The sequence below is a fragment of the Boleophthalmus pectinirostris genome, unplaced genomic scaffold, assembly GCF_026225935.1.
Source record: "Boleophthalmus pectinirostris isolate CB_2022bp ecotype Guang Dong unplaced genomic scaffold, ASM2622593v1 HiC_scaffold_7, whole genome shotgun sequence".
Lineage (NCBI taxonomy): Eukaryota > Metazoa > Chordata > Actinopteri > Gobiiformes > Gobiidae > Boleophthalmus > Boleophthalmus pectinirostris.
The window spans coordinates 42,403,228-42,422,639 of record NW_026571473.1 but is presented as its reverse complement, the minus strand read 5'-3'; the positions used below and the strand labels follow the sequence as shown (position 1 = coordinate 42,422,639).

Below are 19,412 nucleotides of genomic sequence, written 5' to 3'. Positions count from 1 at the left end.
TATGAGCTGTCCAGAGACCGGGGCCACAGAGCTGCAGAGGGTAGACCAAGAGAAGGATCTAGGAGTGATATTCGACAAAGGCTTGACATTTAAAGAAGATATGCGCTCTCGTATACATAGGGCGAGTAGTGTGATGGGAATTATTAGGCGTACCTACACTTATCTTGATGTTGACACTTTTTAAGCCTCTGTATACTGCATTAGTCAGGCCACATCTCGAATACGGAGCCGCAGTATGGAACTCAAAAAACTAAAGAACGACATTGAGGCAATTGAAAGAGTGCAGAGGAGAGCAACTCAACAAGTGCCTCAACTACGTAAACTGAGCTACGAACAACGTCTTCAGAGTCTTGATATTCCAACACTGAGATTTCGTATATTGAGGGGAGACATGGTAGAGAAATACAAAATACTCAACGGTATATATGATAGCTCCACTGGTAAAATACTTCAGATTGCAGTTGACAAGAGGACACAGTTTGAAATTAGTGAAACCTAGAGCCTACACTAGCCTTCGTTGTCGCACTTTCAGTCACTGAATTGTAAATGACTAGAATTCATTACCAGAACACATTGTTTCTTCACCATCACTCAACTCCTTTAAAAAAAAACGCCCTGGACAACTACTGGGAAAATTCCAGTGGGTATGGACCTGGGTAGCATGCCTTACAAACCATGCGCCACAACTAAGTCTGGAAGAAATTGGAGTATACATGTACAAAGGAAGTGAAGACTACAGATCTGGTCTCAGGGGCTGTCAGCCCACGACCAGGAACATCCTAAGTAAATAAGACCATCGTCATCATGAATGTTGAACTTTCCTGGAGGCCAAAACTCCGCTTAAAAACAGACTTTGTCCAATGGTGTGGGCGGTGACCAGGGCTCCTTCCATTCAGCCATGAGTTAGTATAGATCCTGTGGAGATTTATTGATCAGTAAATCTGTCTTTTATCTTAGCTGTTCTTCCTGAGTTTAAACAAATTCATTGTCAAAGTTTGCAGTTTGGAACCCTGCGCCTCGCCCCTCACGACATAATATGAGTTGAGGTCACTAAACACTCAAGCACAGTCTCCTCAGGCAGGTACATTGTTTTACTGGAAGAATCAGGACTCCTCTCCAAGTTCACCTCTCCAAGTTCACAAACTTCTTGCTCTTACACAACCTCCCGTGATTCAACCCGACCTCTGACCTTTCGTTACAGTTGACCAGTATAACCCATCCCGTCCATTTTACGGCTGTGTCTCTGAGAATCTGTGCAACAACATCCACCCTGTCACGACGATATTTTGGCTTCAGTACCTCAGTGTCCTGCTGCAACACTTCCCACTGCAACGTCCCAGGTAAGTCCTTTTTCAGTCCTGGTTCAGTCCTGGTTCAGTCCTGGTTCAGTCCTGGTTCAGTCCTCTGGTCTAACCTGTGTCTCTTTCAGATCTGGGGTTACAGTGTTTGACGTGCACAGACTCGTCATGTTCTTCTCAGCGCTCGGTGACCTGCTCCAAACTCGCCCCCTTCTGTTACACTGATGCCTACGCAGGTACAGTACTGTCCTCTGATTGGTCACTGCATGTCTGAGCCTCTCTCTGATTGGTTGGTACAGGTCTGTAGTGGGCGGGTCTGGCTCTGGTCCACAGTCCAGACCTGGTTCTTGGAGAAGTATCTCTTCAGATCTGACCTGTTTCTGTTCTGGTTTTCAGGTTCTTACGATTATGGAAGCTACAACTACAGCTACAGTGGAATCAGAAAAGGCTGTGCTTCATCCTCGGTCTGTACAGCTGCAGGGTCTGAGTTCATTTCTTATGACTATGGCTCCAGGTCTTACCTCAAAAACAAAACATGCTGCGACACAGACGACTGCAACGCTCCAAACCCGACCTGTGAGTGCTGCTCCTCATTTTACACAAATAGACTTGGTAGTGGGTTCCTCCAAAGTCACCTCCTTCCAGTCCAAGTGTCCTGCCTCAGCCCAAACAGACGCCTAATGGAACAGACTTCAGAGAGAACGAGCAGCAAGAAAACATAGAAATAAATAATCTTTAATAATTGCAGATAATGAAAAATTGCATTTAAAAAATCCCAAACAAACATGTCCAAACTAAAATCCCATAGACTTTTCTCAAAGGTCCAACTTCTCCTCTTTGTTTCAGCGCCCCCTGTTGGCTCTCTGCAGTGTTACAGCTGTGATCCAGACTCTTATGAATGCACTGCCAATGTGAGCTGTAACACCCAGGAGGTGTGTGGACAGGCTGTGGGTGAGTACAGTTCAAAAGATCCACTTCTACTGTTTCATGCACCAGTTCACCAAAATACAACAGGACAAGAGAGACCATCATCATCATGAATGTTGAACTTTCCTGGAGGCCAAAACTCCACCTAAAAACAGACTTTGTCCAATGGTTGTGGGCGGTGACCAGGGCTCCTTCCATTCAGCCATGAGTTAGTATAGATCCTGTGGAGATTTATTGATCAGTAAATCAGTCTTTTATCTTAGCTGTTCTTCCCGAGTTTAACAAATTCATTGCCAAAGTTTGCAGTTTGGAACCCTGCGCCTCGCCCCTCACGACATAATATGAGTTGAGTCACTAAACACTCAAGCACAGTCTCCTCAGGCAGGTACATTGTTTTACTGGAAGAATCAGGACTCCTCTCCAAGTTCACCTCTCCAAGTTCACAAACTTCTTGCTCTTACACAACCTCCCCCGATTCAACCCGACCTCTGACCTTTCGTTACAGTTGACCAGTATAACCCATCCCGTCCATTTTACGGCTGTGTCTCTGAGAATCTGTGCAACAACACCAACCTGTCACGACAATATTTTGGCTTCAGTACCTCAGTGTCCTGCTGTAACACTTCCCACTGCAACGTCCCAGGTAAGTCCTGGTTTCAGTTTCTTCCTTCTCTTTACACTAGTTTCTCTTCAAATTACCAAACCATTTCAAAGTTTTATTTTGTGTTTAAGATCCTGGAGTGTTTTAGTTCAGCTGCAGTTATTTTTAAATGCACATAATAACATAATTTATCTGATTTGCTCCAGTCAGTTGACGAAGTATTTCATAGCACTGAGTCAGCACTTTTAAAGGTTTTTAATGACCTGTTTTTAATGACTGATCCTGATGATTCTGACATTTCAATGCTTTTAGACTTGACGGCTGCTGTTGACTCAGTGAACCGTGCAACTTTTTTAAATCATCTTGAAAACTGTGTTGGTGTCAGAGGGTCTGTACTGAGTCTGTACTGAGTCTGTACTGAGTCTGTACTGAGTCTGTAGGGGGTCTACCTTGAAGTAGATCTGGTCCCATTTGTCGGGGAGGTCTTTCTGTGTTAGACTGGGGGACTTCACCTCATTCTTCACTCTGTTTCACTGTGGAGTCCCCCAGGGCTCTGTTCTCGCACCTGTACTGTTTACACTTCATATCTTTATATTCTCCCTCAGTCAGATTTTCCAAAAACATGGAATCATCATTTTTATGCAGACGACTTTCAAATTTATATGTCACTCAGGAGAAATGGCAGTGCATGACTGGCTGGTTTAGTCCTGGTTCAGTCCTGGTTTAGTCCTGGTTTAGTCCTGGTTCAGTCCTGGTTCAGTCCTGGTTCAGTCCTGGTTCAGTTCTGGTTCAGTCCTGGTTCAGTCCTGGTTCAGTCCTGGTCTAACCTGTGTCTCTTTCAGATCTGGGGTTACAGTGTTCGACGTGCACAGACTCGTCATGTTCTTCTCAGCGCTCGGTGACCTGCTCCAAACTCGCCCCCTTCTGTTACACTGATGCCTACGCAGGTACAGTACTGTCCTCTGATTGGTCACTGCATGTCTGAGCCTCTCTCTGATTGGTTGGTACAGGTCTGTAGTGGGCGGGTCTGGCTCTGGTCCACAGTCCAGACCTGGTTCTTGGAGAAGTCTCTTCAAATCTGACCTGTTTCTGTTCTGGTTTCAGGTTCTTACAATTATGGAAGCTCCAGTTACATCACGATCAGAAAAGGTTGTGCTTCATCCTCGGTCTGTACAGCTGCAGGGTCTCAGGTTTATTCTTATGACTATGGCTACAGTTCTTACATCAGAAACAAAACTTGCTGCGACACAGACGACTGCAACGCTCCAAACCCGACCTGTGAGTGCTGCTCCTCATTTTACACAAATAGACTTGGTAGTGGGTTCCTCCAAAGTCACCTCCTTCCAGTCCAAGTGTCCTGCCTCAGCCCAAACAGACGCCTAATGGAACAGGCTTCAGAGAGAACGAGCAGCAAGAAACATAGAAATAAATATTTAATAATTGCAGATAATGAACAATTGCATTTAAAAAATCCCAAACAAACATGTACAAACTAAAATCCCATAGATTTTTCTCAAAGGTCCAACTGCTCCTCTCTGTTTCAGCGCCCCCTGTTGGCTCTCTGCAGTGTTACGGCTGTGATCCAGACTCTTATGAATGTACTGCCAATGTGTGTGTGTGTGTGTGTATCTGACATCAGTCTCTCTCTCTCACAGTTCACAGACTTCAGTGCATGAGCGGCTCCGGCTCTAGTCAGCGTTTAGTCAACTGCTCCTATCAAACTACTGCGTGTTACTCCAGATCCTACACAGGTACAAGACTTCCTCTGATTGGCTCACAGTGCATGTGTGTGTCTCTGATTGGCTCACAGTGCATGTGTGTGTCTCTGATTGGCTCACAGTGCATGTGTGTGTCTCTGATTGGTCATGTCTGTGGTTTTCTCACTAACTCCACTTAAATAAAGTTTTAGTTTTGGTCTTGTTCTGCTCTTGTGACGCTTCCACCTCAACATCAAGACTCTGAACAAATCAACAAAAACAGGGTTTAAGGACACATGTATTAAATAATACAGATCATGATAATACAGAAACTAACATCAAATCTGAATCACAAATATGTCTCACTTTGTTGAAGTGGCCAAAGAGGCGTGTGGGACTGAATGTGTTTTTTTTTCAGGTTGTGCTGCACCAGCACCTGCACTGCCCTCTTCAGGAGATTCTTATTTGTTCCTTTTGTGTCTTTAGGCTCCTACGATTATGGAGACAACAGTTACACCTACAACTACACCTATAAAGGCTGTGCTTCTGCTTCAGACTGTACAGCTGCAGGGTCTGAGTTTGTTTCATATAATTATGGCCCCAACACTTATGCTGTAAACACCACGTGCTGCGACACAGACAACTGCAACGAAAATCATTCCAGTGAGTGATTCTCTCTTATCAGCTGATGTTCTGCACTTTGAAAATGTCTCATTAACACACATTTGTTTCAGTTGTGGCGCCCCCTGTTGGCTCTCTGCAGTGTTACAGCTGTGATCCTTACTCTTATGAATGCACTGCCAATGTGACCTGTAACACCCAGGAGGTGTGTGGACAGGCTGTGGGTGAGTACCGTTCAAAAGATCCACTTCTACTGTTTCTTGCACCAGTTCACCAAAATGCAACAGGGCAAGACCGTTTCCGTGTTACTGTGATGCCGCCGCTTTTTAGTTGTGATGGCATCAAAACAGCAAAATACGTTTATATCGATTGAGGATAAGGAAGAAGAAGCCAAAACACGTCACAAAAGTGAAATGTTTATTCATCTGAATGGGGCTACGACACTTGCCGGGAGTACGGATGTTGGTAATGTAAACAGCAAACTCGCAGCAAAAGTAGCTGTCACACCCACAAGACACCACCATACCGTGGAAATCTGGGTATGTAAGTTATGTAAGACCGAGTTCAAGGAGGACAAGGCAAAAGTTCTGGAATGTGAGGTGTGTTGTGAATACGTGTGTGCGAAATGTGCGAAATTTTCAAACCCGCTGTACAATGCAGCTGAAAGACCCGACCTTCACTTTACATGTAGTGATGAATGCAGGGACGAACTTAATGCAGCCCTTAGTGCTTTCTGAAACCTGCGCACCTGCAAATATGTCAAGCAAATGCAGATAATCGATATAAAGCCAACGTTGGAATCCATGAAGATAATGCTTCAGGACATTGACGCCAAATGTAATTGAAGGCAATACGAAATCCCTAGTGTGAATTCCACTCTTGTGGATCAATTGGATAAGCTGGAGGAAGCTATCTGACAGCAGGAGCAACAGACCAGGACACTTATAAAGGAAATGCTGGAGGGAGATGAAGTCACGGCTGCTGAAGATGGTGATCAGGCAAATACAGATGAAGATTATGTACCATTTAGTAAGGTGCTTAGCCCCCACGAGAAAAGGACCTTACGAATGGTCCAGACGGCTATCACTGCAAGTAGGAAGGAAGAACAGTCGCAGGAAGCCAGAGAAAACAGTATTGTTATACATCGTCTAACAGAGAGCACTGCAAATACTTCGGATGCAAGAGCCAAAGAAGACACTGTCACTGTCAACAATTTGGCAAAAAACTTGCTAGGCCTAAAGGATGTGCATGTGGTCACGGTACGCCACCTTGGGAAACCAGAGGACTGAAAGCACCGACCACTTCTCGTACAGTTCCAGAGAGCATGGGAGAAGCAACTTGTAATGGCAAACCTGAACAAGCTCAAGAATGCACCTGGGGAACTAAGAAATATAAGCATAATGCACGACATGACAAAAGAACAAAGAAATGTGAGGAGGGAACTAATAATAAAAGCAAAAGAGGAAAGAGTAAAAGATGCCACCTAGACCTTCAGGATAAGGGGGTCCCTAACAAACATGTGGGTGGAATGGTTTCCGTGGCGACAGTAGTAGATACTGATGCCAGCACAAACTCAGATGGAAATCAAGAAGAGTAGAAGATCAATTGACATGTTTTTTTGCGAATGCAGATTCACAGTCTAATAAAATTAACGAGCTTCGACAGAGATTAGCCCATATGGCTACTCCCCCTGATATCATTGCCATATCGGAAGTAAAACCCCAAAAATGTAGATTTGTCATGAGTGACGTAGACTACAAAATAAATGGGTACACACTTTATACGCATCATCTTCAAGATAGCATGGGCAGGGAACTAATCGTCTATGTTAAAACCACACCAAGTGCTGTATCATTGAACGTTAATGTAGTTTTTCAAGAATATATTCTACTTAAGATAAGATTGAACAAGAAAATCACTTAATTTTAGTCTCGTTTACAGGAGTCTAAACTCAAGTGAAGAAAATAATAAGAATCTTAATGAACTTATTTCAACATTTATGGGTAATCCTGTATCAAGTAACATAATTGTAGGGGATTTCAATTATTGTAATATTGACTGGAGTAATTGGACTACCACAGTAGAATCTGAAAGTCAGTTTATCGCCACACTTCGAGATGCCTATCTTACACAGCATATTACGGAACCAACAAGAGGAGGAGGAGCTGATCAGTCTAGCTTGTTGGATCTTGTTATTAATAGTGATCCACATCTGATAGATAGTGTTCAGTACGAGAGTCCTCTAGGTAAAAGTGACCATGCAGTCATCACTTTCTCTATTCTATGTTCCAGACCAAAAGACAATTATAGAAGTACTATGTTGTTAATAAAGAACTTGAGTGTACTGACTGGCAGGCAATATTTGACAAGGCAAGTGGAAATGTTGACCTGGCATATAAAGCTCTTACCGACATTATACAAGAAAAGATTAAGAAATATGTACCATCAAGAACAATAAACAATGACCAGCGCAACAAAAGAAGAGGATACGATGCGAATATTGTAAGAGCTGTGAAGAAAAAGCACAGATGTTGGCAACGATATATGGAGACGCGATCAGGGGTTCAGTACCAAGAGTACATTAGGCAATGAAATAAAGTGACAAAGCTTACAAGAAAAGCCCAAAAAGAGTATGAGAAGGAGATAGATGAGGTGGTGAAAACAAATCCAAAAAAATTCTGGAGGTACGTAAGATCAAAAACAAAAATCCCCACAGGAATTTATGGTTTAATGTGTGACGAGACCAACAAAGATGCAGGTATGGCAACTGAAGACGTCGAGAAAGCCAATATACCAACAGACTTTTATAGCTCCATTTTCACCCAAGAACCTCATGGACCATTGCCGCCAACAATTGACCACAGAGTTGATGAACGTATTTCTAATACAACACTCTCGGAAGAAAAGGGCCTTAAAAGGCTCAAGGGGATAAATCCTGCCAAGTCCCTCGGTCCAGACGGGGTGCACCCAGGAATCCTGAAGGAATTGGCAACCTCCTTGGCAAGACCATTACATATCATCTTTTGTTTATCTTTCAAGTCTGGAAAACTTCCCCTCATCTGGAAACAAGCCAACATCACCCCCATTTTCAAAAAAGGGAACCGGCATAGTGCAAGCAATTATCGACCTGTTCGCTTGACCTGTGTACCATGTAAGATATTAGAGTCGATGCTACGGGAAGATCTTACAGAGCACATGCGCAGAAACAATCTATTTTATCATTTTGGCTTTATCAATGGACGCTCTACGATACTGCAGCTGTTGCACGTAATTGAAAAATGGGCAGACATCCTGGACACTGGAGGGACAATACATGTATGCTATTTAAATTTTCAAAAGTCTTTCGATTCAGTCCCACATCAGCGACCACTAGCTAAACTAAAAAGTTATGGTGTAGAAGGCCCCTTGCTTATATGGATCAGTGATTTTTTACATAACCGACAACAAAGAGTTACCATCAATGGCGAGTCTTCTGACTGGCGCAGCATCATAAGTGGAATTCCACAAGGCTCGGTTTTGAGGCCAATGCTATTTGTAATCTACATTAACGACCTGCCAGACAGTGTGCTCTCTACTGCTTTCCTATTCGCTGATGATACAAAAATCTTCCAACATGTTGCGCATGCGTGAAACCACCCCCCCTCCCCCTCAGCTCCCTACGTAGAAACGCCTCCTCCCTCCTCCTCCTTACGCCACAAACAGGTTTGTTTACAGCCGGTGAACTGCATATGACTTGTAAACAACTAACTACAGTGTTGGTTAGGCAAGACGGAGAAGTGAGGAGCGGGGGGAGGGGGTGTGCGGACATTTCGTGTGCGGACAAGAAGTGAGGAGCAGGGAGAAGAGCGGAGCAGGGAGCAGGGAGAGGAGAGGGGAGAGAGGAGCAGTGCGTGGAGATTCCGTGCGAATGAACTAGCTACAACATGCAGCAGCAATCGGACTCTTTCTTTGCCTTGAAAATTACGTTTTCAGACATAGGATATCACATTCGTGTCCTGAAAAATGTTTGTGTCACTCTTGGAAATAAAGTACGTTTTCATAATAAGCAGAAGTTTCCTGTCCAGGAGTAATTTGTGGACCAGTGCGTCAGTCTTTAGACCCTTCGTCTGCTTCAGTCGCGCCATCGCTGGACTGAATCTCCAAGAATCACCTCAGTTTGGCTTCGCTGCTTTTCTCCTTGTCTTCTTCTTTCAGCGACCTCAAAAACGGACTTTCTTTTGCAGCGAACTGCTCCTGGATTCTTGTCGCCATCGCAACAAACTTTGTGTGAACTGCGAGGAAGATATAGGTCAAAAAAGCCTCTAAGAACTGTTGCGTTGGTGGAGTAAATAGCATCTGTGGACTGCGTGACAGACATATGTAAACCACGTAACGGCGGCGCAGGCAAGTCAGTTATGCTAGAAATGTAGAGAGTTTGATTGACAGCCTGTCAGCTCACAGATAATGAGGCAGTGTCGTTATCTATTGGCCAATTTTTAGCCCCACCACGTCCAGAGTTGATGAATTTTTATTCTCTTTTTTTTGGTCATCATAATTACAAGGCGACTGCATCTCTATAATCTATCATTGACAATTTGAAACAAAAAAATCCTCCATACAACCTTTAACAATCTACAGGAGTGGTCAATGAAATGGTTACTGAAGTTTCATCCGACAAAATGCAAAATTATGACTATCGGCCATACTACTAACTCGAACAACCAATATTCTATGAGCTGTCCAGAGACCGGGGCCACAGAGCTGCAGAGGGTAGACCAAGAGAAGGATCTAGGAGTGATATTCGACAAAGGCTTGACATTTAAAGAAGATATGCGCTCTCGTATACACAGGGCGAGTAGTGTGATGGGAATTATTAGGCGTACCTACACTTATCTTGATGTTGACACTTTTAAGCCTCTGTATACTGCATTAGTCAGGCCACATCTCGAATACGAAGCCGCAGTATGGAACCCAAAACTAAAGAACGACATTGAGGCAATTGAAAGAGTGCAGAGGAGAGCAACTCAACAAGTGCCTCAACTACGTAAACTGAGCTACGAACAACGTCTTCAGAGTCTTGATATTCCAACACTGAGATTTCGTATATTGAGGGGAGACATGGTAGAGAAATACAAAATACTCAACGGTATATATGATAGCTCCACTGGTAAAATACTTCAGATTGCAGTTGGCACCAAGACAAGAGGACACAGTTTGAAATTAGTGAAACCTAGAGCCTACACTAGCCTTCGTTGTCGCACTTTCAGTCACTGAATTGTAAATGACTAGAATTCATTACCAGAACACATTGTTTCTGCACCATCACTCAACTCCTTTAAAAAAAACGCCTGGACAACTACTGGGAAAATTCCAGTGGGATATGGACCTGGGTAGCATGCCTTACAAACCATGCGCCACAACTAAGTCTGGAAGAAATTGGAGTATACATGTACAAAGGAAGTGAAGACTACAGATCTGGTCTCAGGGGCTATCAGCCCACGACCAGGAACATCCTAAGTAAGTAAGAGAGACCATCGTCATCATGAATGTTGAACTTTCCTGGAGGCCAAAACTCCGCCTAAAAACAGACTTTGTCCAATGTTGTGGGCGGTGACCAGGGCTCCTTCCATTCAGCCATGAGTTAGTATAGATCCTGTGGAGATTTAGTGATCAGTAAATCAGTCTTTTATCTTAGCTGTTCTTCCTGAGTTTAACAAATTCATTGTCAAAGTTTGCAGTTTGGAACCCTGCGCCTCGCCCCTCACGACATAATATGAGTTGGGTCACTAAACACTCAAGCACAGTCTCCTCAGGCAGGTACATTGTTTTACTGGAAGAATCAGGACTCCTCTCCAAGTTCACCTCTCCAAGTTCACAAACTTCTTGCTCTTACACGACCTCCCCAGATTCAACCCGACCTCTGACCTTTCGTTACAGTTGACCAGTATAACCCATCCCGTCCATTTTACGGCTGTGTCTCTGAGAATCTGTGCAACAACATCACCCTGTCACAACGATATTTTGGCTTCAGTACCTCAGTGTCCTGCTGCAACACTTCCCACTGCAACGTCCCAGGTAAGTCCTTTTTCAGTGCTGGTTCAGTGCTGGTTCAGTCCTGGTTCAGTCCTGGTTCAGTCCTGGTTCAGTCCTGGTTCAGTCCTGGTCTAACTGTGTCTCTTTCAGATCTGGGGTTACAGTGTTTGTCGTGCACAGACTCGTCATGTTCTTCTCAGCGCTCGGTGACCTGCTCCAAACTCGCCCCCTTCTGTTACACTGATGCCTACGCAGGTACAGTACTGTCCTCTGATTGGTCACTGCATGTCTGAGCCTCTCTCTGATTGGTTGGTACAGGTCTGTAGTGGGCGGGTCTGGCTCTGGTCCACAGTCCAGACCTGGTTCTTGGAGAAGTCTCTTCAGATCTGACCTGTTTCTGTTCTGGTTTCAGGTTCTTACAGTTATGGAAACTACAACTACAGTGGAATCAGAAAAGGCTGTGCTTCATCCTCGGTCTGTACAGCTGCAGGGTCTGAGTTTGTTTCTTATGACTATGGCTCCAGTTCTTACCTCAAAAACAAAACATGCTGCGACACAGACGACTGCAACGCTCCAAACCCGACCTGTGAGTGCTGCTCCTCATTTTACACAAATAGACTTGGTAGTGGGTTCCTCCAAAGTCACCTCCTTCCAGTCCAAGTGTCCTGCCTCAGCCCAAACAGACGCCTAATGGAACAGGCTTCAGAGAGAACGAGCAGCAAAAAACATAGAAATAAATAATATTTAATAATTGTAGAGAATGAACAATTGCATTTAAAAAATCCCAAACAAACATGTCCAAACTAAAACCCCATAGATTTTTAACCCAATGATGTTCATTATGTCTTCTTATATACTTTAACTTCTTAGGTTCTTTTTAAAGACAGTGCAGTAAAGTGTATTTACCTTGTTGACATGTTTCGGCTGCTGCATCTTCAGAACTGTCACCGGTGTTGGTGGTGACGTGTCGTATATCAGCTGTTGTTACTTCCTGTAGGCGTGGTCAGCCTGATGGACCTGCAGGTGGCTCAGACTGACCACGCCTCCCGTCGCTCGTGTTTCTCTGGAGGAGGGTGTCCCAGGTGTGTGAAAGGAGGAACGCTCCGTCATCACGGTTAATGCTGTCCGTGCCTCGCTTTCTGATTTCAATGGCCTCCTTGATCCAGCGTTTGAACTTGTTGTTCAAGGAGGCCATTGAAATCAGAAAGCGAGGCACGGACAGCATTAACCGTGATGACGGAGCGTTCCTCCTTTCACACACCTGGGACACCCTCCTCCAGAGACACCGGGTGATGGGAGGCGTGGTCAGTCTGAGCGACCTGCCAGGTCCATCAGGCTGACCACGCCTACAGGAAGTAACAACAGGTGATATACGACACGTCACCACCAACACCGGTGACAGTTCTGAAGATGGCTTGCAGCTAGCAGCCGAAACATGTCAACAAGGTAAATACACTTTACTGCATTGTCTTTAAAAAGAACCTAAGAAGTTAAACCCATAGATTTTTCTCAAAGGTCCAACTGCTCCTCTCTGTTTCAGCGCCCCCTGTTGGTTCTCTGCAGTGTTACGGATGTGATCCTTACTCTTATGAATGTACTGCCAATGTGAGCTGTAACACCCAGGAGGTGTGTGGACAGGCTGTGGGTGAGTACCGTTCAAAAGATCCACTTCTACTGTTTCATGCACCAGTTCACCAAAATACAACAGGACAAGAGAGACCATCATCATCATGAATGTTGAACTTTCCTGGAGGCCAAAACTCCGTCTAAAAACAGACTTTGTCCAATGGTGTGGGCGGTGACCAGGGGTCCTTCCATTCAGCCATGAGTTAGTATAGATCCTGTGGAGATTTATTGATCAGTAAATCAGTCTTTTATCTTAGCTTCAGTTCTTCTTAATATGAGTTGGGTCACTAAACACTCAAGCACAGTCTCCTCAGGCAGGTACATTGTTTTACTGGAAGAATCAGGACTCCTCTCCAAGTTCACCTCTCCAAGTTCACAAACTTCTTGCTCTTACACAACCTCCCCCAATTCAGCCCCACTTCTGACCTTTCATTACAGATGACCGGTATAACCCATCCCGTCCATTTTACGGCTGTGTCTCTGAGAATCTGTGCAACAACATCACCCTGTCACAACGATATTTTGGCTTCAGTACCTCAGTGTCCTGCTGCAACACTTCCCACTGCAACGTCCCAGGTTAGTCCTTTTTCAGTTCCTTCCCACTCTTGACACTAGTTTCTTTTCAAATTATCAAACCATCTCAGAGATTTGAGATGAAGACTAAGTAGTCGAAACGCGTTGGTGTGACTATTAATAATTTCACCGCAAATCAGTGTGCATCTGCCATCCTTTTTTCTACATCTCAAAGATTTATTTTGCATCCAAGATTCTGGAGTGTTTTAGTTCAGCTGCAGTTATTTTTAAATGCACATAATGTATCTGATTTGCTCCAGTCACTCAACAAAGTATTTCATAGCACTGAGTCAGCACTTTTAAAGGTTTTTAATGACCTGTTTTTAATGACCGATTCTGATGATTCTGACATTTCAATGCTTTTAGACTTGACGGCTGCTTTTGACTCAGTGAACCGTGCAACTTTTTAAAATTGTCTTGAAAATTGTGTTGGTGTCAGAGGGTCTGTACTGAGTGTGTACTGAGTGTGTACTGAGTCTGTACTGAGTCTGTACTGAGTCTGTACTGAGTCTGTACTGAGTCTGTACTGAGTCTGTACCGTGTCTGTACTGAGTCTGTAGGGGGTCTGCCTTGGACTAGTTCAGGTCCCATTTGTGGGGGAGGTCTTTGTTTTAGACTGGGGGACACTGTTTCATTGTGGAGTCCCTCAGGGCTCTGTTCTTGAACCTGTACTGCCATCCATCCATTTTCTTCCGCTTATCCGGGGCCAGGTCGTGGGTTCAGCAGTCTAAGCAGGGACTCCCAGACTTCCTTCACCCCAGACGTCCACCACACGTCCCCTATGTCGAGAAGAAGAACGAGGCCAGTTACATCGCCCGGATTGGCGTCACCGGGGCCCCACCCTGGAGCCAGGCCTGGGGTGGGTGCTCAACGGCGAGCGCCTGGTGGCCGGGTCTTTCCCCACGGGCCCGGCCAGGCACAGCCCAAACGAGTGATGTGGGGCCGCCCTTCCAGTGGGCCCACCACCTGCAGGAGGATCCATAGGGGCAGGGTGCAGAGAGATCTGGGTGGCAGTCGAAGGCGGGGGCCTCGATGACCAGATCTCTGGACATGTAGAGTAGCTCTGGGGACATGGAATGTCACCTCGCTGGGGGGGAAGGAGCCTGAGCTTGTGCAGGAGGTTGAGCGTTACCGACTAGATATAGTCGGCCTCACCTCCACGCACAGTTTGGGCTCTGGAGCCCAACTGCCTGAGAAGGGCTGGGTTCTCCATTTCTCTGGCGTTGGCCGCGGGGAGCGGCGGCGGGCTGGTGTGGGCTCATTGCCCCACAGCTCAGCTGCCGTATGTTGGAGTTCACCCCGGTGAATGAGAGGGTCACGTCCCTGAGCCTTCGGGTCGGGGACAGGTCTCTCAATGTGGTGTTGGAGCTCGGAGTAGAGCCGCTGCTCCTCCATGTCGAGAGGAGCCAGTTGAGGTGGCTCGGGCAACTGTTCTGGACGCCTCCCTTGGGAGGTGTTCCGGGCATGTCCCACCGGGAGGAGGCCCTGGGGAGGACCCAGGACACGCTGGAGGGACTATGTCTCTCGGCTGGCCTGGGAATGCCTTGGGGTTCCCCTCCGGAGGAGCTGGAGGACGTGTCTGGGGTGAAGGAAGCGCCTGTACTGTTTGCACTTTATATCTTATTATCTCTATATTCTCCCCGAGTCAGATTTTTCAAAAACATGGAATCATCATTTTTATGCAGATGACTGTCAAATTGACATGTCACTCAGAAAAAATAGCAGTTCAGTCCTGGTTCAGTCCTGGTTCAATCCTGGTTCAGTCCTGGTTCAATCCTGGTTCAGTCCTGGTTCAGTCCTGGTTCAGTCCTGGTCTAACCTGTGTCTCTTTCAGATCTGGGGATACAGTGTTTGACGTGCACAGACTCGTCATGTTCTTCTCAGCGCTCGGTGACCTGCTCCAAACTTGCCCCCGCCCCCTTCTGTTACACTGATGCCTACGCAGGTACAGTACTGTTCTCTGATTGGTCACTGCATGTCTGAGCCTCTCTCTGATTGGTTGGTACAGGTCTGTAGTGGGTGAGTCTGGCTCTGGTCCACAGTCCAGACCTGGTTCTTGGAGAAGTCTCTTCAGATCTGACCTGCTTCTGTTCTGGTTTCAGCTTCTTACGATTATGGAAGCTACAACTACAGCTACAGTCAGATCAGAAAAGGCTGTGCTTCATCCTCGGTCTGTACAGCTGCAGGGTCTGAGTTTGTTTCTTATGACACTGGCTCCAGGTCTTACCTCAGAAACTACACATGCTGCGACACAGACGACTGCAACGCTCCAAACCCGACCTGTGAGTGATCTGACCTCTGATGTCTGAGTTTAGAGGGTAAAATTAGAGTTTTGTTCTCTTTGTTTCATTTCCAGCGCCCCCTGCTGGCTCGCTGCAGTGTTACGGCTGTGACCCAAATACAAATGAATGCAAAGCAACTGTGACCTGCAGTGTCCTGGAGACCTGCTCCAACACTTCTGGTGAGAGACACACTTGCCTTTTATTTCTTTATGATGTTTCACCAGTTTTTAAACTGCTCCAACTGGAAAGGCACATGGGAGAGGAAGGCATCACATAACACCGACACACAGTTGGATCTGAGAGAAAACCACAGCAACGTGAACTAAATCTTGTCATTATCATAGTGGCAAACATCCAGGAAAGAGTCTGAGGCAGTGGCGTGCGGTCAGGGCAATCAAGGCAACAGTGGTGGCCCAATAAAATCTAAAAACCTTGTGTGTGAAAAGTAGAATTAAATAGTTTCAAATTATATCCAAATAATACAGTTTTTCCTTCACTTCTGTCTGTTTGAAACATGGTTGTAGTCACAATGTTCTTTACTACACTCTTCTTGTCAATGCGCAAACTGCAACAACCATTGTTCCAAACGTCCCCTTAACTTGTGTTGTTTTGCCTTTCTACGGAGGCCTGGAGGCACATGTGGAGAGCGCAGCTTTCTACATGCACTTTAAAACCACAAAGGCCAGACGGTTATTTTAGAGCAGGAGAGTCAAACTCAAATTCACACAGGTCAAAATTAAAAACTGGGACTAAGTCATGGGCAAAATTAAATATTTATTGAAAAATTTTAACAACATCTGCATGTTTTCTGTTCTTTCGAGATATGTAATTTTAAACCTTTTCTGTTTAATAATAGTTTTGCTTAAACATTGAATCCAGAACAAGCAGAATATAAAACAAAAACAACATTTTAAATAATTTATGTCTTAATAGTCTATGTGTAACCAGCAGGCAGCTCTAATACAGATTTGATATGATCTCGTGGGCCAAATATAATTATATCGCGGGCCAAATTTGGCCCCCGGGCCTGAGTTTGACACATCTGTTTTAGAGGTTTGTGCATGTGTACTGAGAACCAGTGTTGGACATTTTACTTTTAAAAAGTAATTAGTTACTGTTACTAATGACTGAAGAAACTGAGTTACTAACTCAGTTTCTTCAGTTCCGTGTCCATCTTGGCTGGAGCTCAGGCTCACAGCGCCGGGGCTCAGGGTGAACAGCAGAGAGGTGTGTGAGCGTGTGACCATGTGAGGCGCTTCATCAGATTCCAGTTACTTGAGGTGGACAGAACTTTTTCCCCAGGGCACAGTTACACTTCACATACAAACTCTGGCCCTTTATTTCAATGAGGGAGAAATAGTGTTGGTATTTCCAATTTGAAAACGCTGCCTTTGAATGTCCCTGGCTCGTCATTGCCATTGTCGCATTCTCTTTGAGTTTGTCTCATTTAGCTGAAGTGTGCGGGAAAGAACTGTCCGCTGCATGAAGCCTGACACTGTGCCGCCTCATTCAACCCCACTGTAATGTGCCACTTTACTTTCCCCGTAACGATAACGGAGTTGTAACGATGGGGAGTGTGATTAATTAAATTACTCTGTTACCGAAAATGTAGCACTGTTAGTAGCGCCATTATACTTAAACACCGTGATTCCCAACACAGCCAGGTCAAACAGAGCTGAATAAACCTACATCATCATCCACGAGAACCGGAATGTGCAGCGATTCCATGTGCGGCCCATAACGACAACAGCAGCATTAACTTCAACACAAGTGTCTAAAAACAGCCCTGCTGTCAATCGGGCTCCAAAATGTCTCCATGTACTTGCAATTAATGTGAGTAAAAATAAATATACTATTTCCAATTTTAAAATATATTAACAAATACAACTAATATACTATTTTCAATGTAGTTTGCATAAAAAGTGTTAATTCGTTTTCATCGACTAAATATTGATCCATTCCAAGTCTGCTTGCCTACGCATAAAAGTCAGCACACACTGCTGGTCTCAGACATGAAAAACTGGACCAAACCAGGCCCTGACATGAGCCACGCATACATCCTAAAGAAGCTCACTGTTCTCCACGAGCACCTGGCAGCACAAACGAACCAACTGCTAAAGGAGGAGACCCTATTCTCACCCTGAATGACTAATTCAAGGACGTACGATCCTGATCCTGAAGGATCCCTCAACCCTCAGGCTCGCAGGCCTCTGGTCGAGGAGTTGAGCTGGATATGAATAAATGCTGTATATATTCTTCTAAATGTGAATATTCTTAACGTGCATGTTTGAGTTGTGTGGATCTTCTGTGTTCCAGTTGGGAGCTACAGTGTTTATGGATGTGTCTCTGAGAATCTGTGCAACAACCTCACCTTCTCCCAAAGATACTTGTACACCAACAACCAACCACTGTCCTGCTGCAACACCAGCTACTGCAACGCTCCATGGACCACCACAGAGGCCCCGCCCACAACCACATACACGACGCCCACCACCACAGAGGCCCCGCCCACAACCACATATACAACGCCAACCACCACAGAGGCCCCACCCACAACCAAACGTGGCGCCAACCCAAACAAAGGCCGCGGCCTTAACCACACACACAACGAAAACCCAAACAAAGGACGCGGCCTTAACCACACACACAACGAAAACCCAAACAAAGGACGCGGCCTTGACCACACACACGACGAAAACCCAAACAAAGGACGCGGCCTTGACCACACACACGACGAAAACCCAAACAAAGGCCTTGTCCATGACCAAACACAACGCCAACCACAACAGAGGCCGCGGCCTTAACCACACACATGACACGAGTCGCCACAGAGGCCCCGCCCACCTCAGAGCCGGAGGAGGACAAGGATGAGTCGTGTTCTCAGGAGCAGTGCAGGTTCTGCCTCCAGCTCTGCTCTTGTCTCTGCTGCTGCTCTGTGTTCACATGTGTCACTTAAATGTATAAGGTACTAAACACTGCTGTTTTAAAGCTGCAGTATGGGACTTTTTTTTCTGTAGTAAACCTACATAGATCATTATTTTACAAATTATTAATTGTTCAACTGTACGTAAGAACAAAGGTGTGGGTGGGGAAAGGGGAAACTGAAATTTTCTGAGCTCTCAAGTGTGAAATGATTAAATTAGAAACAACTCTGAATGAGATCATGAGAAAACACTGTTAGAACAGAGTTCATGTGTTGATTTAGCAGAATGTGTTTCTTTAATAACAATAATGTTTTTCTCTGTAGATTTTTAGTTTGGGGTGTGGAGTGGAGCCAGGTGGTTAAATCTTTAATTATGTGTGTTACAACTTTGAGATTTTTGCTTTTAAAATGTAAAGCTGGTGACAAATAAAATATATTCCTATTTTTTGTCTTGGGATTTGTGTGTTAAACGTGTTACATTGTGGACACCCAGAAGAGCAATGTCAATAAGAATATGGTTTTAATGTTTTGTCTGGAAAATAAAGATCAAATCAGCTCCATTGTTCTTGTGTCTGCTCTATCATTTTTATGTCATTGTCATTATCATAAGAGAATCCACAGAAAACAGACAATAAAACATGTACTGGGGAGGAAGGAAGTACATTTAGCTCAAGGAAAAAGGAGCACAAGAAATAAACAATAACAGAGCTAAGAAGAGGAGCACAAATACACAAAAACAGATACAAGAGGCTGAGGCTGAAATCAGGAAGCAGAACCATCAACACGTCACAGTGACTCGTCTGAAGAACACAGAAGTGATCTTGCTCAAACGTGTCGGGGAAATGAGATATT

At 45.0% G+C, this 19,412-nt stretch overlaps 2 protein-coding genes across 2 annotated transcripts in view; one reads left to right on the top strand and one right to left on the bottom strand.

The window, feature by feature from the left end:
* Positions 1-19,120, top strand: part of LOC129412172 (uncharacterized) — a 21,847-nt gene extending 2,727 nt beyond the window's left edge. The window contains exons 2-20 of the mRNA XM_055165301.1: positions 1,202-1,340; positions 1,430-1,534; positions 1,695-1,874; positions 2,145-2,249; positions 2,731-2,868; positions 3,669-3,773; positions 3,931-4,104; positions 4,482-4,577; positions 5,010-5,186; positions 5,258-5,368; positions 11,061-11,198; positions 11,307-11,411; positions 11,569-11,742; positions 12,697-12,801; positions 13,221-13,358; positions 15,190-15,300; positions 15,458-15,637; positions 15,712-15,816; positions 17,954-19,120. Of these exons, the coding sequence (XP_055021276.1) occupies positions 1,202-1,340; positions 1,430-1,534; positions 1,695-1,874; positions 2,145-2,249; positions 2,731-2,868; positions 3,669-3,773; positions 3,931-4,104; positions 4,482-4,577; positions 5,010-5,186; positions 5,258-5,368; positions 11,061-11,198; positions 11,307-11,411; positions 11,569-11,742; positions 12,697-12,801; positions 13,221-13,358; positions 15,190-15,300; positions 15,458-15,637; positions 15,712-15,816; positions 17,954-18,441 (2,874 nt within the window). The 3' untranslated portion in view covers positions 18,442-19,120. The remainder of the gene's footprint in view (positions 1-1,201; positions 1,341-1,429; positions 1,535-1,694; positions 1,875-2,144; positions 2,250-2,730; positions 2,869-3,668; positions 3,774-3,930; positions 4,105-4,481; positions 4,578-5,009; positions 5,187-5,257; positions 5,369-11,060; positions 11,199-11,306; positions 11,412-11,568; positions 11,743-12,696; positions 12,802-13,220; positions 13,359-15,189; positions 15,301-15,457; positions 15,638-15,711; positions 15,817-17,953) is intronic.
* LOC129412171 (uncharacterized) overlaps positions 18,518-19,412 on the bottom strand; it is a 10,655-nt gene continuing 9,760 nt past the window's right edge. Inside the window, exon 15 of the mRNA XM_055165300.1 lies at positions 18,518-18,570. Within this exon, the coding sequence (XP_055021275.1) occupies positions 18,518-18,570 (53 nt within the window). The remainder of the gene's footprint in view (positions 18,571-19,412) is intronic.